The 18,063-nt window shown below is 47.5% G+C and overlaps 1 protein-coding gene across 2 annotated transcripts in view; it reads right to left on the bottom strand.

Annotated features, from left to right (window-relative positions):
• SBK1 (SH3 domain binding kinase 1) overlaps positions 1 to 18,063 on the bottom strand; it is a 63,858-nt gene that overhangs the window by 1,197 nt on the left and 44,598 nt on the right. For both annotated transcript variants that reach the window (XM_033167269.1, XM_033167270.1), the window contains exons 2-3: positions 907 to 1,109; positions 159 to 361 (exon numbers count right to left, since the gene is read on the bottom strand). In XM_033167269.1, the coding sequence (XP_033023160.1) occupies positions 159 to 361; positions 907 to 1,109 (406 nt within the window). The remainder of the gene's footprint in view (positions 1 to 158; positions 362 to 906; positions 1,110 to 18,063) is intronic.

Raw genomic sequence — 18,063 nt, 5'->3', positions numbered from 1 at the left:
CTTAACTCTCAACTCCTTTAACGAACTATAGCTCCCAGAATTCTTAGAGGGACGCCATGCCTGTTTAACGAGGCATCATAGCGCTTTAGATGTATGGGTTGAATGTGGCCTGAGAGACTCAAACAACCAAAAAGCCAGTGGAACTGAGGCCTAGTTACCTGTGGCGGAATTATGTCAAAGAGGTCTCCGCCAGGTGCATATTCCTGGGCGAACACGTAACAGTCTTCCGTCTCAAAGACCACATCAAAGACCTTGATGATAAAGGGGCTCGAGGAGAGTGTATTGGTAATGCTGAACTCCCTCAGGAAGTTCTTCAGCTTCGTCTTGTTCTTGTTGACAAACTTCAGTGCCATCTTGGTGCCTGTAAATGGGGAGGGAGAAGTGGGAGGAAGGACAGAGAATGCTCAGAAATGTCACTTACTTTGACTTATGAAAGCAGAACAAAATGGTTTCAGAGTTTACCGCCTTGATGGAGCAATCGTGATAACTGAAAATGAACTTTTGATGGGGCTGAAGGTTCCCCAAAGGTTGTGGGATGTGTTATTGGTCAATCCCTGAGAGAGGACAGGGTGAACTGGATTGAGGGTGCATAGAATCTAGACAGCTGTACAAAGGTAATGTTTAGATTCACTGCTCCGCTCACATTTGACTCTGGCCCCACCACTGGAATGTGGCCCTCAGGCTGCTTTAAATGAAACATACAGGTGGAAGAGGTAATTGCTTCAGGAGCCAGGTATCTCAGGAGTACATAAGGCAGGTATGGGGAACGTGTGGTCCTGCAGATGTTGCTACAAACCCCATCATCCCTGATGGGAGTTGCAGATCAGCAACACCTGGAGGGATAATGTTTCCTCACACCTGACCTAAGGCATGGGTGTTCTCTTGCTTGGGCACTGCTGAGCTCACCTGTGCTCTTGTGGGAAACAAGGTCCACCTTGCCGTAGGTCCCTTTTCCCAGCTCGCGGATGAGGTCATAGTGTTTGTTGATGTCCGTGCCGGACAGCGTGCGGATGGCCAGTGACTGCATGTCCTCCGTGATGAGGGGGACCCCACAGCAGGCCAGCTTGCGTGTCGGTTCCTGCTCAATAGAGCCCGCACTCATGGTCACACTGGAAGACAGAAAAGGAAAGGCATTGGTCAACCATCACGCCTTCCTAATAGCCCAAGCCTTCTGGGGTGCAGGAGTCGAGTCTGTTGCATCCATCCAAAACCCAGGCTGCTATTCTCTCCCCCCCCCCCCCAACTTTCACTCAGAAACCATGAACTCTGAAATATCACAATTCTGCAAATGCCAATGTTAACATGCAAGTTAATGAAATAACATTTGGGAAATCGGAGTTCAGAACCACGGCAGTTCAGATGCTCATGTAGGTTCTGCACATCCGTGCCTGGTTCAAGCTGAAAGGTGAGTGAGGACACAGAAAACTGGTCCCAGCTGTTGTTATAGAAACTACTGAATGGGGTTTTAGATATGTATACCAAAGGCACAGCTACTTAAATATACAAGTGTGGGTGTCAGACTAGCATTGCTGCAATTATTATGAAGTACAAATACAGAATATCCACAGCAAATACTCTTAAAATAGTATATCACCTTCCCTCCCTCCTGATTTTTTTTAAAATCTGCTGCACGTATATCAGATGTGGGGGATTTTTTGGCCCTCCAGATGTTGCTGAACTCATCCAAATTTGGCCATTGGTACATACTGAGGGAGCAAGTTTCATAGTTTTTAATTATGCGCTGCATGCAGAAGTACTTTCTTTTCTCCTGAATCTTTCAACATTCAGCTGCATTAGATGTCCATGAGTTATTAGAGAAGGAGGAAAACTTTTCTCTATCATTCCCCCCCCCATCTTCCATAATTGCATACACCTTGTGCTGGATCCATGCAGAGAGCAGCATAAGGGGGAGGTAAATGGATAGTCCGGAAGTAAAGGTAAAGGTACGCCTGACCATTAGGTCCAGTTGCGGATGACTCTGGGGTTGCGGCGCTCATCTCGCATTACTGGCCGAGGGAGCTGGCATTTGTCCACAGACAGCTTCTGGGTCATGTGGCCAGCATGACTAAGCCGCTTCTGGCAAACCAGAGCAGCGCACAGAAACGCCGTTTGCCTTCCCGCCAGAGCGGTACCTATTTATCTACTTGCACTTTGACGTGCTTTTGAACTGCTAGGTGGGCAGGAGCTGGGACCGAACAACAGGAGCTCACCCCGTCACGGGGATTCGAACCGCCGACCTTCTGATCAGCAAGCCCTAGGCTCTGTGGGTTAGTCTGGAAGTAGCAGGACACAATTTGCACTTTTCTGAGCGGAACTCCCCTCCCCCTCCTGAAAGGCATCACTAGCTATTCCCCTTTCAGGGTACAGTGCAGAAGTGCCATACATCTCCCTGCTCTAGATACATCAGCCCCTCATGATGTCACCCACTGCAAAGAGCACTGCCTCCTCCTCCTGCAGATTTTGCTTTGGCTGCCCCCCCCCAACCTGCAAGGCTCACTACCTAAAAATTGAAGAGGGACTAGCCTGATATGAGTGAAGACCGGATCTGAGGTTAGTCCCGTTGTGCCTCCCTCTGAGTGAAAGCATAGCTGCATTAAGTCAGTGGAAGCAGGAGCCCTGCAACAAAATGTTGCAGTGTGGAGCCCACCCGGTCATGGTTCCACCAGCTCCATTCCATTCTCTACAGGTACTCCCCATTTCCCCTTTTTCTTCCCTCCAACAGCTTCTCGGCATTCCATCCCCACAGAGCACACTCACTTCCCAACGGGCTGTTTGCAGTCCCTCCATATTGGTTCTCCTCCCCTCTCACAATTTAGGTTGCGTTTTCTTTTGGGGTCAGCGAATGGACGCGCCGATGCTCAATCCCAGCCACATTCAATTCATTGGTTTCTCCCAGTCATACGAATGGGTAGCTCTTCTGCCCCCAGGGACATTTAGAAATAGCTTCTCAGTGTTAGCAAGGAAACGGTCCATTCAGACATGGAATTGGGTCTCTCTGGCCACTTCCAGCCTTTTCTGGCCATTGAGTTTTCACTGAGCTATTCTGGGAGGTCTGGCTAATTAAGCAGATATAAATTTATATAGGTACTAGGCCTTTGTTGTACTGCTTTCAATGCCTATTTAAAAACTTGGGCAATCCTACCCAGATGCATAATTTTATCATGTACATTTATTTTAAAAATCTGGTCCTGGAGTTGAGGAGGGTGGAGGTGTGGGGACCATTATCCTTTCCCACCCCATTTCCTGCTTGACGAGGATCCTTTTCTGAGATGCAGCAACCAGGCCTATACACTGCATCCCCAAGTCAGCTGCACCTAGATGTTTGGATCGGGGGGGGGGGGGACAATGACAATTACATTCCAACATCCTCCCCAAGCCCACTACATCCCATACCATGAGTTGGGATAAATAGGGTGGCTAGCCCAGGACTCTGCTGCATAATTCATTCCGTTGATTCATTATTATTACTTTCTTCCTCCAGCTCAGACTAAAATTGCTGTGTTTAACTGCTTCTCATTGACTAAACGATCATCCGCCCCCCCCCCCCAGCAGCTTCCTCGCTCTGTTGTCTGTGGCAGGTATTTATAGGCAGTCGCTATGTCTCCCTCTGGTAACAGCCGCTTCTCTGCTTCTCTCCTCAAAAGACCGCACACTTCTCAAACCTCGGGGCGGTGACCCAAGGCTAGAGAATGTGTGCTTTGCGTGCCCAAAGTCCTGGGTTCAATCCCGGGTATTGCCACCTGAGAAAAAGGCACAGTTAAGCAGATAAAGGAATGGCCAAGACCCTAGACAGCTGCCACCAGTCAGAGGAGATGATAATGGGATTGATGGACAGAGTACCAGAACACAGGGACCTGTTTTTTTTTTTCTGAGCCAGACCAAATGGCCACCTACCTGTACCTCGGTACTGCCCTGCACCAGAGCAAGAGGGGCCTTTCTTTGGTTCCATAGGTAGGTTAGGCTGAGAGGCAGCGAGTGGAAATTTGAACCCGTGTCTCCTGAGCCCTCGATCCAACCTTCGAACCATGAAACCTGTCCCAATTCACCAGGGAAAGATCTGCAATTCTGGTATCCACCCCTGCTGAAACACTGCCCCCTTGAGGACATATTTAAAAGGCAGACAGAAAATCCACATGTGCCACTTGATATGCATAGATGCAAATGACGGCCAACTTCCAGAAAAGCTGCCCTGTAACTACTTTGGGTGGAATTCTGATGGAAACGGGATGGGAAATTGCCAGTGTTTGCTTATTCATCCCATGTCTGGAAACAGTCAATACCGCACATTTGGTCAGTATGAGCTGCTGTTATTGCTTTCTGTCCTCAAACGATAAGTGATTGATTATGGGTCTTCCTCCCCCCCCCCGCATAGTGTTATTTGCTTTGCATTGAAATGAATGGGATGGAATTACATAACAACAATTCAATTTACATGATTTAGGTAGTTAATTATGTAATTATGTAAGGGATATATTTGGGGGCAGAAGATGAACTGCCGCGGAACAGAGACACCGCTGCATGTGATGAACACAGGAAAGGAGACGAAACAATGCCTTCTTACATCCCTATCTGTAAACAATGTTTAAAAGGGGGGCAGGAAGTTTGTGGCCTGGGACAGAAGACACCCCTTAGTAACACCCCTGCTTTTAGGGGATGCCTTAAAAAAAACCTATTGGGTGTAAGTTTCTACAATTGTTATTCTTCCAAGTTTCAAAGCCACATTAGCAATGGGAAGCTCACTTTTCTTTTTCCAGCAAACCTCTGGCAAACACCTGTCAATGTATCTTAAAGTAACTAAGCCTAGGTTCATGCAACTGCAGCAATCACATCTTAGTCCCCTGTTTATCCCACCTCCACTTCCATCTCCTTGCTCTGCTGTCTCCTCTATGTCTATTTCTAGATTGTAAACCCCTTGGGGGAAGGGTGTGGCCTTCTCGTTCTTTGCCAAGCACCATGCGCATGGACACTGCTGAACAAATTAATCCGCACTACCCTCTCGATTCTTGTATACACGAATGTCAGCGCAGAATTGCGAACGCCTTTGTCCGTGCGTAACCACCAATACACATGACCCTGCGAGTGAGGTTCATTTTGAATTCTTAAGTATGGATTGTGTCCAACTGAGTTCTACTCAGAGTAAGCCCATTAGAATCAATGGACCTCTATGCATTTGGCGGTATTCAGCTAAATACTGGTGCTCGGGCAAAGATGGATGCCAGCACTACAGGACTTCCCCCCTCACTTCTCCCTGAAAGGGTCCCACACCAACCACAAATCTGCTCTGGAGGATTGGGAGAACCCCAGGGGGGTAGATTCATAGAATCAGAGAACTGTAGAGTTGGAAGGGACCCCAAGAGTCATTTAGACCAGCCCCCTGCAATGCAGGAATCTTTCCCCCAACGTAAGGCTCGAAACCACGACCCTGAGGTTAAGATTCTCATGCTCTACTGACTGAGCTATCCATTTATATTAGGAAGAACGTTCCATTGCACAAGGAGAAATTGTTGCATGGATGGAACATACCTTTTAGAGCTACGCTGAATACAACCCACTGGGCACAATCATGCTTTCCTTGCATTTCTTTTCCAAAATGAGAAACTTGTCCTTTTGCTTTAGATCACCGCAGGATTTTTGCAAAAGAAATCAGGAACGCAACACTTTGCAGGAGGACTGGTGTTAACAGCTCACGTGTTGTTTTGTACAGCTTTAAGGAAGAAATCAATGGTGCAGGAATCTGAATGTTACATGTGCACACAACTGTCCTTATTTCTATCGCTGAAATATTGGACAGTGTGTCACTTTTGATGGCTGAGCCATGTTTCCAATGGTGAAACGTCCTGCCCTCCGGCAATGTCTACCCCAGCCAATTTTCACTTGATTGCTTCGATACAGCGGTGTTCAATCTTGTTGGCAAGTCTGTGCTTCAAGGTGAGTTCAACTTATTGAGACAATGTACCACTCCTGCAAGAACTACAGGTCACAGGCAGACACATCCCACTGGGGAGTAATGTGCACAGCCGCGCAATTAAGCCCCTACGCAGCCCCTGCCATTTTTTTGCATAATACGTTTTTGAGGACAGATTTGATTCCGACGGTACGACCCCACCAGTTCTCTGGCTGCACATAGAGAACAGCGGCTTCTGTCGGTTATCAGAGAGCATCAAGATTCTGCCAAAAGTAACACAATCCCCATTGGAAGCTGAAGTTCATAAAGCAGCAACATGGGTGGGAGAGCATAAACACATGAGACAAACCCAGCTGCTGGGTCAGACCAAGGGCCCATCTAGTCCAGCATCCTGTTCTCACAGTGGCCAGCCAGATGCCGGTGGGAAGTCGGCAAACAGGACCCAAGTGCAACAGCACTCTGCCTGCCTATAATTCCCAGAAAGAGGTCTTCAGAGGCCTACAGCCTCCAACAGTGGAGGTGGAACACAGCCATTGTGCTTAGTAGCCATTGACAGCCTTATCCTCCATGAATCAGTCTGATCTTCTTTCAAAGTCATCCAAGTTGGCGGCAATCACTGCCTACTGTGGGACTTAGTTTAACCATGCACTGTGTGAAGGAGGACTTTCTTTGCTCTGTGCCGAATCGTTCAACATTCAGCTTCATTTAATGTCCATGAGTTCCAGTGTTATGGGAGACAAGCAGTGTTCAAAATTAGCCATTTTGCACCTGGCTATCAGCCACTTGGACCAAGTGAAGATGCCTGGGCACCAGGATGCTGCCTGACATCTCCACCATCTGGAGGTTCGTGCCTGGGGATCACTGGATCTTGACTGTTTTCACACGTTAATACCACATCCTGTAGAACTCACAATCAGAATGAATTTCAGGAACCAAAATGCTTTTTTTGTGCAGCCCGAGCAGGAGCATTATAGTCAATGGTTGTAGCTTGTCTTCACTTACCCCACCGCACTGCCCTGATCACAGTTGTGAAGAATATTACATTATGAATGGTCTGTGTCACCATTAAGAAAAAGAAGTAGGAATAGGCCAATATATAAACAGACTGTCGCAGGATCAAGTCACTTTTCTTCTTTAAGTTCTCAACGTTCTTAACCTAGCTCAAGGTTACCATCTAAACTAGCCAGATGCTTAACTGATAATCAATCTCAAGTCAGTCCATCATTTGAAAAATAAGATTTTAGATCTATCTGGTCCAAAAATGAAAAGATGTTATATTTTGGCAACTGTAACCTTGGTTAAGGAGCCATTTGGCACCTAGCTTATATACTGTTATCTGAGTTTCTAACAGTGGAGACAAGCTCTTCTGTAGCCAGTTTTCCCATACTACACGTTGTTTAATATGCCACTATCAACTAACAGCACCCTCCCCGTCATTCTACAGCACCCTTGGCATGATAAAATGTGTGCAGGAAGCAGCTCTTACTCTCCATGCAAGCTGTAAAACCAGATGATTTATTTCCTTAGCATGGGGATGCTGCACACTTCAGCTCTGCAGTTGCCCCAAGCCCTGGGTGTATCCGCTCTGCCAATAAGTAATTGGCAGCTCATTAGCAGCTCATTGCAAATGCTGGAGGCCACGTGATCAGGCTTTGTGCCCTCAGGGCAGGGAGGGCCGGAGAGTTTGCACATCATATGCTAAGTCCAGCCGGCCTCTTGAAAGAAACAGGGGGGAAATTACAGTGCAGGGAACAACCACCCCATTATTACGTGGCAGAACATAGAATAGAATCATAGCTAGTCTTAACACAGAAATCAATACCATTAGCCCACAAGAGGGTAGACAAGGGAAAAGGTTTGTTTATGGGAGCAGGGGATCAAAAATTTGTTAGAAGGCATGCCTCTCTCCCGACATCAAAGCTCTCAGGTGAAAATGTGCAGAAACATCACCTAGTACAACCCTTCTGGGTGCGCAGCGGGGTTGTGTGTTTGATAGGGGCTGCATAGGTGGCAACGTGATCAATTGCCCAGTCAAATGATAGTCAAGCGTTTAAACCATTAACTGATTAGAACAGCAACAAAGAAAATGAAGCTCATTTAAAAACGGGGGGGGGGGGGGACACAGCTCAGTGGTAGAGATTCTGCTGTGCATGCACAAAAAGACCCAGGTTCTGTCCCCAGCAACTCCAGGTAAGGGCTGGGAAACTAGTCTCTGCCCCAAAGCCTAGAGAGCCACTGCCAGTCAGAGCAGGCAAAAGAGACCTTGATCTACCAATCATCTGATTCAGGATAAGGAAACTCCCTCCATTCCTAAAGGGAAGGACCACAGCTCGGTGGCAAAGCACCTGCTTTGCTGCAGAAGGTCTCTGGTTCAATCCCTGGCATCTCCAGGTTTGACTGGGAATGTCCTCCATCTGAACCTTGGAGTTGCTTCCAGTTAGTTTGGTTTGAGCTGGTCTGACTCAGGATAAGGCAGCTTCCTATATTGCTAAAGGGAGGGTGTCATAGCTCAGTGAGAGAGCACCTGTTTTCAAAAGATCCCAAGTTCAATCTCCAGCATCTTTACGTAGAGCTAGGAGAGACCCCTGCTTGAGATCCTGGAGTGTCGCTGCCCATCAGTGTAGATGGACCTGATTCTGTATAGGCAGCTTGCATTTCCCTTCTGCCATGGAAACCAAGGCAGTGCACTTGAAGGTCTCAGGGAGTCAGTCAGCCATCCAGACATGGGCAAGACCCATACCTGCATGGCTTCAGCAAAGTGGGTGGCCTCTTGTGTCTTTATACAATTCCTAAAACCAGGTAATCCCAAAGTCCAATCTTAACAAAGCACAGAGCTGGAATGGATGAAAGCCCTTCCCCACCACAAGAAATCCAACAGATATGGGTTCAGCCCTGACTCATTGGCACTCATCCAGGCATAGCTCCTTCCTTTTTCCTTGCCAGGGCTCTGTCCCAGAATACACAAGAAGAGTGTCCCTTGGCATATGCAGAGTATCTTTCACCAGCGAGTAATCTCAGCCATCCCTCCCAGGTTTAGTTTGTACAAGACATATGGCTTTCCTAGATCCCTCCCTGGAAAACACAAGCTTTCAGTGACCCACTGGGCAAAGTTCCCATAGATCCTGCAGATATTCCGCTCCAGGTGCACAAGCTGCTCTCTGCTGGCTCTCAGCGCTAGGAGAATTTCACCCAGCCAGCTCTGGGACTTAGCAGAGCACCTGCCCATTTGGAAAAGCCAACTGCCCAAGGTGCTGCTTCATTAACAGGCTTCAGGCAAGAGCATCCTACATCATTGCCTTGACTGGACTTGCTTTGGTTTAAAGGCTGGAACAGCACCAGGGAACGTGGATGTTGCTCTCTGAAGGCACCATCAAAGCGGGTCTACTACTGGTCTGCCTGAGCTGTGAAACAGAGGGTGCCAGGTTCAGATCTGACCTCTGCTATGCTCTTAGGCAAGCCTCTCTCTCTTAACCAGGGATGGGGAATCAATGGCCCTCCAGATGTTGTTGACAAGGGGTGATGGAGTTGCAGTCCAGCAATATCTGGGAGACTGCCTTCTATGGCTTTCTTATATCTGTTGTTTGACGTGCTGTTTTATAGGTATATTTTAAATCTTTGCTTTATTTCCTTTCGGTAGGAATCTTTGTACATTGCTGTCCAGAATCTGAGGCTGAAGTGGAGGCTGGAGGCCAGGAGACAGGAATTTGGCCTCCTGCCAAAGCATCCAGGGAGTCTCCCCCTTCTGCTGCAAGCAGCTCCCTTCCCCTGTGGTCTCCCAGAATAAGCAGAGAAAGGAAAAGAGCAGAGGAGAGATTGGTTGCACACAGGTGGAAAAAAACAAAACCCTAGAGAGGAGGGGACTTAGGCAGCTATGGGAAGGCAGGGACCTTCAGTCCTCACAACTGCCTCATTGGGGCAAGACCTACTGGGAAGAGTTGCAGGGATCAATAGCCCTGCACTGTTTTGGTTTCTTTGAATAAAGAGTTAACTTCACAGACCCCGGTGTTTTCATTGCTGATCTACACCACACATGCGCGCGCAAATGCAAATGAACCCCCACAAAATAGCAATCTAAGGACCACATCATGTCCTGCAAAATCAAGGCTCTGGCTTGCAGCAGCCGAAGAGAGGCATCCCTGCTGAAACCAGGCAGGAGGAGAGGGTGATGTGGCCAATTAACTGATTAGAAATGGAGGAGGATAAAAACTCATCCACTCATAATTACAGGAGCATAGCAACCCGGTCACTCTGACAGAGTGCAGACAGCCAGCTCCCACCTTGATCAACGTATAATGCTGCCTATGCTGGAATCCAGGGTTCCAGGATACTTCTCACAGCACTGGCCACAGCGAGGCTGTCACTGCTCTATGCAAAGAACTGGCTCTCTAGTGGAATGCTTCTTGGTCTGACTTGCAGAGGCTCTCTGGGGTCTCAGGTAAAGGCAGTTTCCCATCACTGCTGCCTGCAGTTTATTGCCTGGAGATGATTGAGGTTGAATCAGAAGCATGGAAACCAACACTGACACACAAACAGAGCGCTGTGCATTTTGGAAAGTTCTTTGTCTGTTTCCCATGCATTTGGGTACCTCTTAAGAGACCATCACCAAATTTTGCACAATGGTTCCGGAGATCAAGCAGCAGGTTTTCACCTATGTTTAGCTGCAATCGGGCGCCATTTTGAATCAAGATGGCGGTCTGAACCTTTCAAAGTGGCACTTATCTGAGTGGCTGGTTTCAAAAAGGCACTGGGTTTTTTGTTTTTGTTTTGTTTCTTCAACTGCCGGGGCACTTTCCGCTAGCAGAACATAGAAAAAATAGGATCCAACAGCAAATAGAATATTTTAGTCATATCCTGCTTCTACGGCTATCTCTAGAGTCGGCCCAAGACATTTCATGAGGCAAAGGCCAGGATGGCAACCCTGCCTCCTCCAATTCTATGTGCAGAAGCTGGCCAACTGGGCAGTTGAAATCTTACATCTACACTGGCAACAGGACCGCATCCTCCAAGCACCTGAGGGGAGAAAGCCTGCCCATGATTTGCTGCCTGAGGCAGCTTCCTCACTCCATCTAATGGTAGGGCCTGTCATTCTGTAGGTCACTTTGAGCTTGTTCTTCTGTAAAGTGACTCTTAAACACAATCAATCAAGCTGAAAATCGGTGTCCCCTTTTTGGGTGATGTGTAGGCAACCACCATACTTAATACACACCCAGGGTATATTGTTTTAGATAGCTACATTCTACTCCGAGTTGACCCATTGAAATTGAACTGTCATATCCATTAATTTCAGTGGGTTTACTTTGAGTAGGACTACAACCATGTGACCTCTTTTTTCTGCACTGTGCTAGTGGCTACCCTATTCGACACGCACTGAGGGAATATTGCTTCACATGTAACTGATTTTATGTTGCTTATTGCATTTTTATCTCGCCACCTCCACGTGGAACTTCAGTGGCGTGCATTCAAAGCAAAAGTGACAACCGGGAAAGGGCAGGAGATAAGCCCCCTCCCCTGCAATTAATTTGAAGGGAAATGCCGCAGTTTATTACACCCGTCACATCTGGCGTGTTAACGCATTCAATTTGCACGCCGGCTATCTGTACCCAGGATAGCAGGGATCTCGTGGAGCGCAGCAGCCTTTGCTTATAGACGGCCAAGCATTCTGCATACCAATTTCCCAGGGTGCATTGCTGCCTCTGCTCATCCCAAACCATGGCAACCCTGCACCTTTTGCCCAGTTGTTACCAGGGTTACCAGTTATCCAGTCTCCTTTGAACGGACTTCATTGAAAGGCATCTCCTCAAAGGCAAAGAGGACAACGTGTGTCTTATCATCCCTTTTCCCTCAACCCTGCCCTCTTTCTCTGCAAATCTCTAAAAGCAAGCCCACCCTATAACACACATTCTCTGCTCCTTTTCCCTTGTCTGGGACTCCAGAATTCCCAGTGTTTGCACATCAACTTCTTTTAAAAAAAAAACCCAATGTGCTTCTGGCTGCCTTCCAGACTTCACTTTTCTCCAGTGCTGCTTAATGATAATTTATGTTGCTTTGTTGGTAGCTCATTCACTTCATTCTTGAGCCCCTTCAGGATTCTCCCTGCCAAACACCGGCTGGCGCTGATGATTTATTACAGTTTATATATATTAATCGCTGCACCACATTTTTTTATTGCTGTTCTGTTTATGTACAGTGTATATTCATATATGGCCCCACCCATTCTCTCTGACACAGTTCCTCTTTGGTGATCACCTATATTTTATTATTTATTTAATTATATTGTTAATATTATTGCCATCATTATCATCACTGCTACTGATACGTTGTTATATACCATCTAATATGTACAGCACTTCAACAGAGTCATTGCTCTGTTCTATGTGACAGTCGCCTGGGGATCTGAAGTGTGCTACCACTTCAGTCTTCTCCAGCCCAAATATTCCCACTTCTTCTAACCATTCCTCATATCCTTGACCATATTTGCGGCTCTCCTTTGAACCTGTTCCAGAGAACATCATATGCCTGCAGATCATGCCCTGGGACCTATATATCCCCTTGCAGTAAAGAAAAAAAATACCCTAAACACAGGAAAATATAAAATATCTGGAGCGAAGACTCTCCATTATTACTGGTGGTCTACCTTGGATAGCAACCTTAGTGTGCATTTTGAAAAAACTATGGCACTACCTGGGCTTAAGTCTCCCTGGATAAATAACTAAAAAATTGTCCAGTAGCACCTCAGAGACCAACTAAGTTTGTTCTGGGTATAAGCTTTCGTGTGCATGCACACTTCTTCAGATACACTGAAACATGGATAAATCACTGTCCCATTCTGGAAATCCTGCCAGTGAATCAGGAGATGCATAGAGTGTCACTTGCAATTAGGTAAAATCATAGAATTGGAGGGGACCCAAGGGGTAATCTAGTTCAACCCCCCCTGCAATTGTAGGCAGATGTGCTCTGCATGGGCAATGGTGGCTCGTCAACCAGGGCAAGTGGGACCAAGCTCAGCCTGCTCAGCCGGACCCCTCCTGCCTGCCTCCTTAAACAGAACTAGTCCAGGGGGAATCAATGGCTGTCAGCTTCCTCCTCCTCCTCCTCCGTCTCCATGTTGCCTTTGCAGAACTCAGCGATTTAATTCATAATTTTGCCACCGGAGGTGCAGAATCCAAATGCTGCCTTGGTCCCAAAGCTAATTAATGACTTGCCTCCCCCCCCCCCCGCCAAGCAACATGGCACAGCTCCCTTCCATTCCAGTGGGGCTTGTTGCAATGCAGGAAAACTCCCCAGGGATCAGACACCTTAACCACCCTGCTGCAGCCCTACAGCCCATTGCTGGAAGCGTCTGCCTCGCGGACTCCACCCTCAGTTCAAGGAATGGCCAGATAGAATTACATCTCCCCTCTGCTTGCTTTTCTACAAACACATTGGTGGCATTGATGGCCGATAAAACATAACACCCCACCTGAAAGTAAATCTCCTCTGTTTGGCTTCAGCTAAACCCAGTACTTTGGCCACCTCATGAGAAGAGAAGACTCCCTAGAAAAGACCCTGATGTTGGGAAAGATGGAGGGCACAAGGAGAAGGGGACGACAGAGGATGAGATGGTTGGACAGTGTTCTCGAAGCGACTAGCATGAGTTTGGCCAAACTGCGGGAGGCAGTGAAAGATAGGCGTGCTGTGGTCCATGGGGTCACAAAGAGTCGGACACGACTGAACAACTGAACAACAACAACAACAACAACAACAACAAACCCAGCTCTGCCACACAGCTGGGAACAATGGCCAATTAACTCTTCCGTCCCTCACAGCATCTCTTCCCTTTTGCCTTCTTGCCGGCTCTGCGGGTGGCCGATATCAGGTCCATCTAGCTCAGTGCTACCCACACTGAACGGCAGTGGCTTTGCATGGTTTCAAATGAGGAACATTCCCAACCCAACTTGGAGATGCCAGGAATTGAGCCCAGGACTTTCCGCATGCAATGAGGATGCCGTACCACAGAACTAAAGCCCAAAGACATAGGAACATAGAAAGCTGCCTTGTGCTGATCTAGTCCATTGAGCTCAGTACTGCCTACATGACCCGGCAGTAGCTTTCCTGGATTTCAAACAGGGAGCTTTTCTCAGTCATGTTGGAAGTCGGACCACGGGCTTTCTGCCTGCAAAGGGATACTATAACACTGAGCTACCACCCTTCTTTCAAAACCTAGAATCAGCATAGAAAGTTCCTGCATATTGAGTCAGGTCATTGGCCCATCTAGCTCAGTACTACCAACACTGGCTGGCAGCAGCTCTCCAGTTTCACACAGGAAGACATTCTCAGCCTGACTTGGAGCTACCGCAAAGCAAACGCTCTCTCACTGAGCTATGGCTCTTCATTCCAAGTTTTGCCACTGACTCATCTTCCTCTTCCCACCCTCCCTTTGCTGCCACAGTGTTTGTTTCCCTTCTTGACCTTTCCTTTTCCCCATCCATCACCTTCCCCTTTCCCTACAATCAATCTAAGCAATCAGTCTAAGCAAGTCAAGAGTCACCTCCATTCGTAGCCTCCAATCCTTCACGGCAGAGCAAATCATCACCATAAGCTGCCCTCCCAGGCCCCCCAGCGCTGCACAGAGACCAGAGATATCTGAGAATTCCAGCAAAAATGGAAACGGGAGTGGAAATCACCTATGTTCGCTTATTCATCCCACATCCAGAACGGAAATCAATCCAATGGATATGGTCGGTATTTGCTGTTGTTGCTTTCAGACAACAAGCAATATGCCATGGATAGTGCCCAGCCCCCTCCCATTTGTATTGTGTTTGCTTTGCAATGGAATGAATTGGGTGGAATAACGTAATTACGTGATTAATTGAACAAATTATGTAATTTCACCACAGCAAGCAGCAAGACAAATTGTGGTTTTTTTGGCAGAAGACGAGCTGCGGTGGAACGGAAGCAGTGTTGCATGTGATGAATACAGACCGTTGCTGAAAATGATGTATTTTTATATCCCCAAAAGAGATTAAATTCAAAAAGGACATTGGCAGCAGGTATAGCGGAGGTGAGGGCTGGAAGCCGTGTCCCTGCAAAAGCCATCTTCCAAGCTTTACTCCCACCAATTTCCCCTCTCACCAGGGGTCCTGTCTATGGAGCATTGTTCTGATCTGTTTGCAGTGAGATCAGACGAGGTGGGCTATTTAAAGCGAATTCATTCTCAGACATTTGCAGTGTCAAGGAGCCCCACCCTTCCCTCTCTAGCCTCTCTTTCCAAGCAGATGAAGGCTGCGCTTATCTGTTCCGCAGACAGCTCTTCAGTGTCCCACCATCAGGATCTAGGATCTAAGTCGTCATCTTCTGTGCCCTTCCAAGGGGGGGGGGGCTCTTGGGCAGGTGGCCCCCACCACTCTTCCTCATCCAGCCAGTACCTGACATGCAGGGAGGTTCAATGACAAGGGTTGGTGCTAAGGGCTCCACCGAATCTGGCACACTGGCCCTGGGTACCAAGGTACTACAGTGGTACCTCAGGTTACAAACACTTTGGGTTACAGACTCAGCTAACCCAGAAGTAGTACCTCAGGTTAAGAACTTTACCTCAGGATGAGAACAGAAATCGTGTGCCGGTGGCGTGTCAGCAGTGGGAGGCCCCATTAGCTAAAGTGGTACCTCAGGTTAAGAATGGTTACAGGTTAAGAACAGACCTCCAGAACAAATTAAGTTCTTAACCAGAGGTACCACTAAAAAATTTAGCGGTTGAAATGTGCTTGAAAACAGACCAGAAACCAGGGACAAGCCACCCAAATGCCCGGGCTTTACACACAACTGGTCCAGCTCAAAAACTGCCAATTTCCAGGGTCTGATGGGTTGGCGGTTTTTTTCCTTTTTCTACATGCTTGTCAACCCTGGCTGGAAAGAGCTTGACCTATAGAAATTAAAATCAACTCATTAAAACCATGGGTCATCCAGGGCCCTAAATTGGAAATGCCCCCTCCCCACTCCCGCCCCGTGCTTTGTTTTGCTTCTGAAAGAGACCTTCAGTCTGTGCCTCCCGCCCACTTCCCCCAAGATAGTGTTGTATCTCCCCCTGGATAGATAAATGTGTAATTTGGATATGTTCTGCAATAGATTGCTTTAAAGCAGAACACAACAGCCGGTGGATCTTTTTCACCTGCAGACGGTGATGTGATCCAGGGACCCAGATTCCCCAACCACTGGCTAATACCTGATACCTCAGTTTCCAAGCGACCCCCTCCCTCTGTTTCCAAACCTGGGGGGGGGGGAGGATTGCTAAAACTACCCACTTTTTAAAAAACAAAAATTGCTGGCCCACAATTTAAGCAGTCTTGTACAGCTGGGCCTAATCAAATTTCCCCCACAATCCTCTAGGGCAACATAGGAAACTAAAATGGTGACTGGGCTCAATTATTCAGTGCTTCCTGACACCACTAGGTACTAGGCCCATGGATGAAGGAGGAAGCCCATCACTGGGCAGTTTTGCCAAGGGCGCCCTCAAACCCGAAGCCAGCTCTGCTGACTCCAATCAAGAGAAATTAACCAACAAACTCTGTAAGCTTCAGCAGTTCCCATCTCTCCTATCAAAACTGCAGGGCGGTGGGCTGCCAGGGGGCTGGAAGCTGATCCCACCTCTGTCAAATATAGACTTTTCCCAGTTCTCATGCACACATACCTGCTTGCTGTTTTGCAGGTATATTGTTTAGCACTGAGAGACTGAGGGAAACCCAATTAAGTCAGTCATGAAACTGCGACAAGAAGAAAATAGGACTGGATTGCGCAGTGCTGGGGTTGGGTGGGGGATTATCCGAGCAATAAAAGTCTGGAAAGTGCATTATGTCTAGAGAAGTGCAGCATTTGGGCAATTCTGAAAATGAGCATGCAAATGAGCCCTTAAACTCTGCCTCCTTCAGTCCTAAAGCACACACCGGGAGTAAACTTCTTTTGATGCATCCGGGATTATTACTCTTGAATAAAGACATAGAAGATTAGAACACATGGGCCCATCTGTGCCACACATTTACAGTGTGTGTGATCCTGTGCATCTCTCTGTTGTTTTTCCAACGCAGGCTGCTAAAGACGGTCCTCTTTCAACAAGCCTAAATGGAGATCTTTATCCCAGCTGGGAACTGTATTGGATTTGAATTGATTTTCTGTATATGCTGTTGTTGCTTTAAACTGTTTTTATATATGCAGTTGTTCTGTTTTCATATAGGTTTCTATTACCGGTATATTGCAAGCTGAGCTTGAACCCCGGGAAGAACAAGTCTCTGTGGGAAGATGATTCCCGTGTCCAGAGGGTAGGTCAGTTGCCTGCGCTGGGTGAAGCTGCAGCAGGTACACAACACTTTGAGATACTGCTGGGTCCATCTTTGGGATTAGAGCTCTAAGTCAGTGGTGTCCAAACTTTTTTCAAAGAGGGCCAGATTTGTTGAAGTGAAGGGCCGTGGGGGCCGCCAAAGGGCCAACTGAAGTTGTTGACCTTTTTTTAGGATTAAGGTTGGGTTTGTTTTTTTAGGATTTTACCCCAGTACATAAACTGCCACAGGGGCCAGATTAAACCCACCGGCAGGCCGAATTAGGCCCCCAAAACGGACTTTGGACATGCCTGTTCTAAGTGTTCTCAGTGGCTAGGAGGACCTTTTGCCAGCTTTGTCTAATACTCCTGCCATAGCCAAATCTGAACCGGAATCACGTGGTCACCATGAGCTGCTGGATCAGGCCAATGGCCCATCTAGTCCAACATCCTGTTCCCAGAGTGGCCAACCAGGTGCCCGAGGGAAGCCCACAAGCAGGACCCAAGCACAAGAGCATTCTCCCTTCCTGGGGCTTCCAGCAGCTGGTAACTGGTTGCATTACTGCCAGGCAGAACATAGTCATCACGGCTAGTTACCATGGATAGCCTTATCCTCCATGAATTTGTCCATCCTCTTCTAAAGCCATCTCAAGTTGGTGGGCATCACTGCTTCCTCTAGGAATGAGTTCCATAGCTGAACTACATGCTGCATGAAGAAATACTTTTTTATCTGTCCTGAATCTTCCAGCATTCACCATCACTGGACAACAAGTTCGTGTCACGAGAGAGGGAGAAAAGCTTTTCTTCACCCACTTCCTCAATGCCATGCATAATTTTATAAACTTCTATCATGTCACCTCTTATTTAACGTTTC

This window comes from Lacerta agilis, chromosome 13 (assembly GCF_009819535.1).
Source record: "Lacerta agilis isolate rLacAgi1 chromosome 13, rLacAgi1.pri, whole genome shotgun sequence".
NCBI classification, from domain to species: Eukaryota; Metazoa; Chordata; class Lepidosauria; order Squamata; family Lacertidae; genus Lacerta; species Lacerta agilis.
This window is presented reverse-complemented; position numbering and strand designations above follow the sequence as displayed.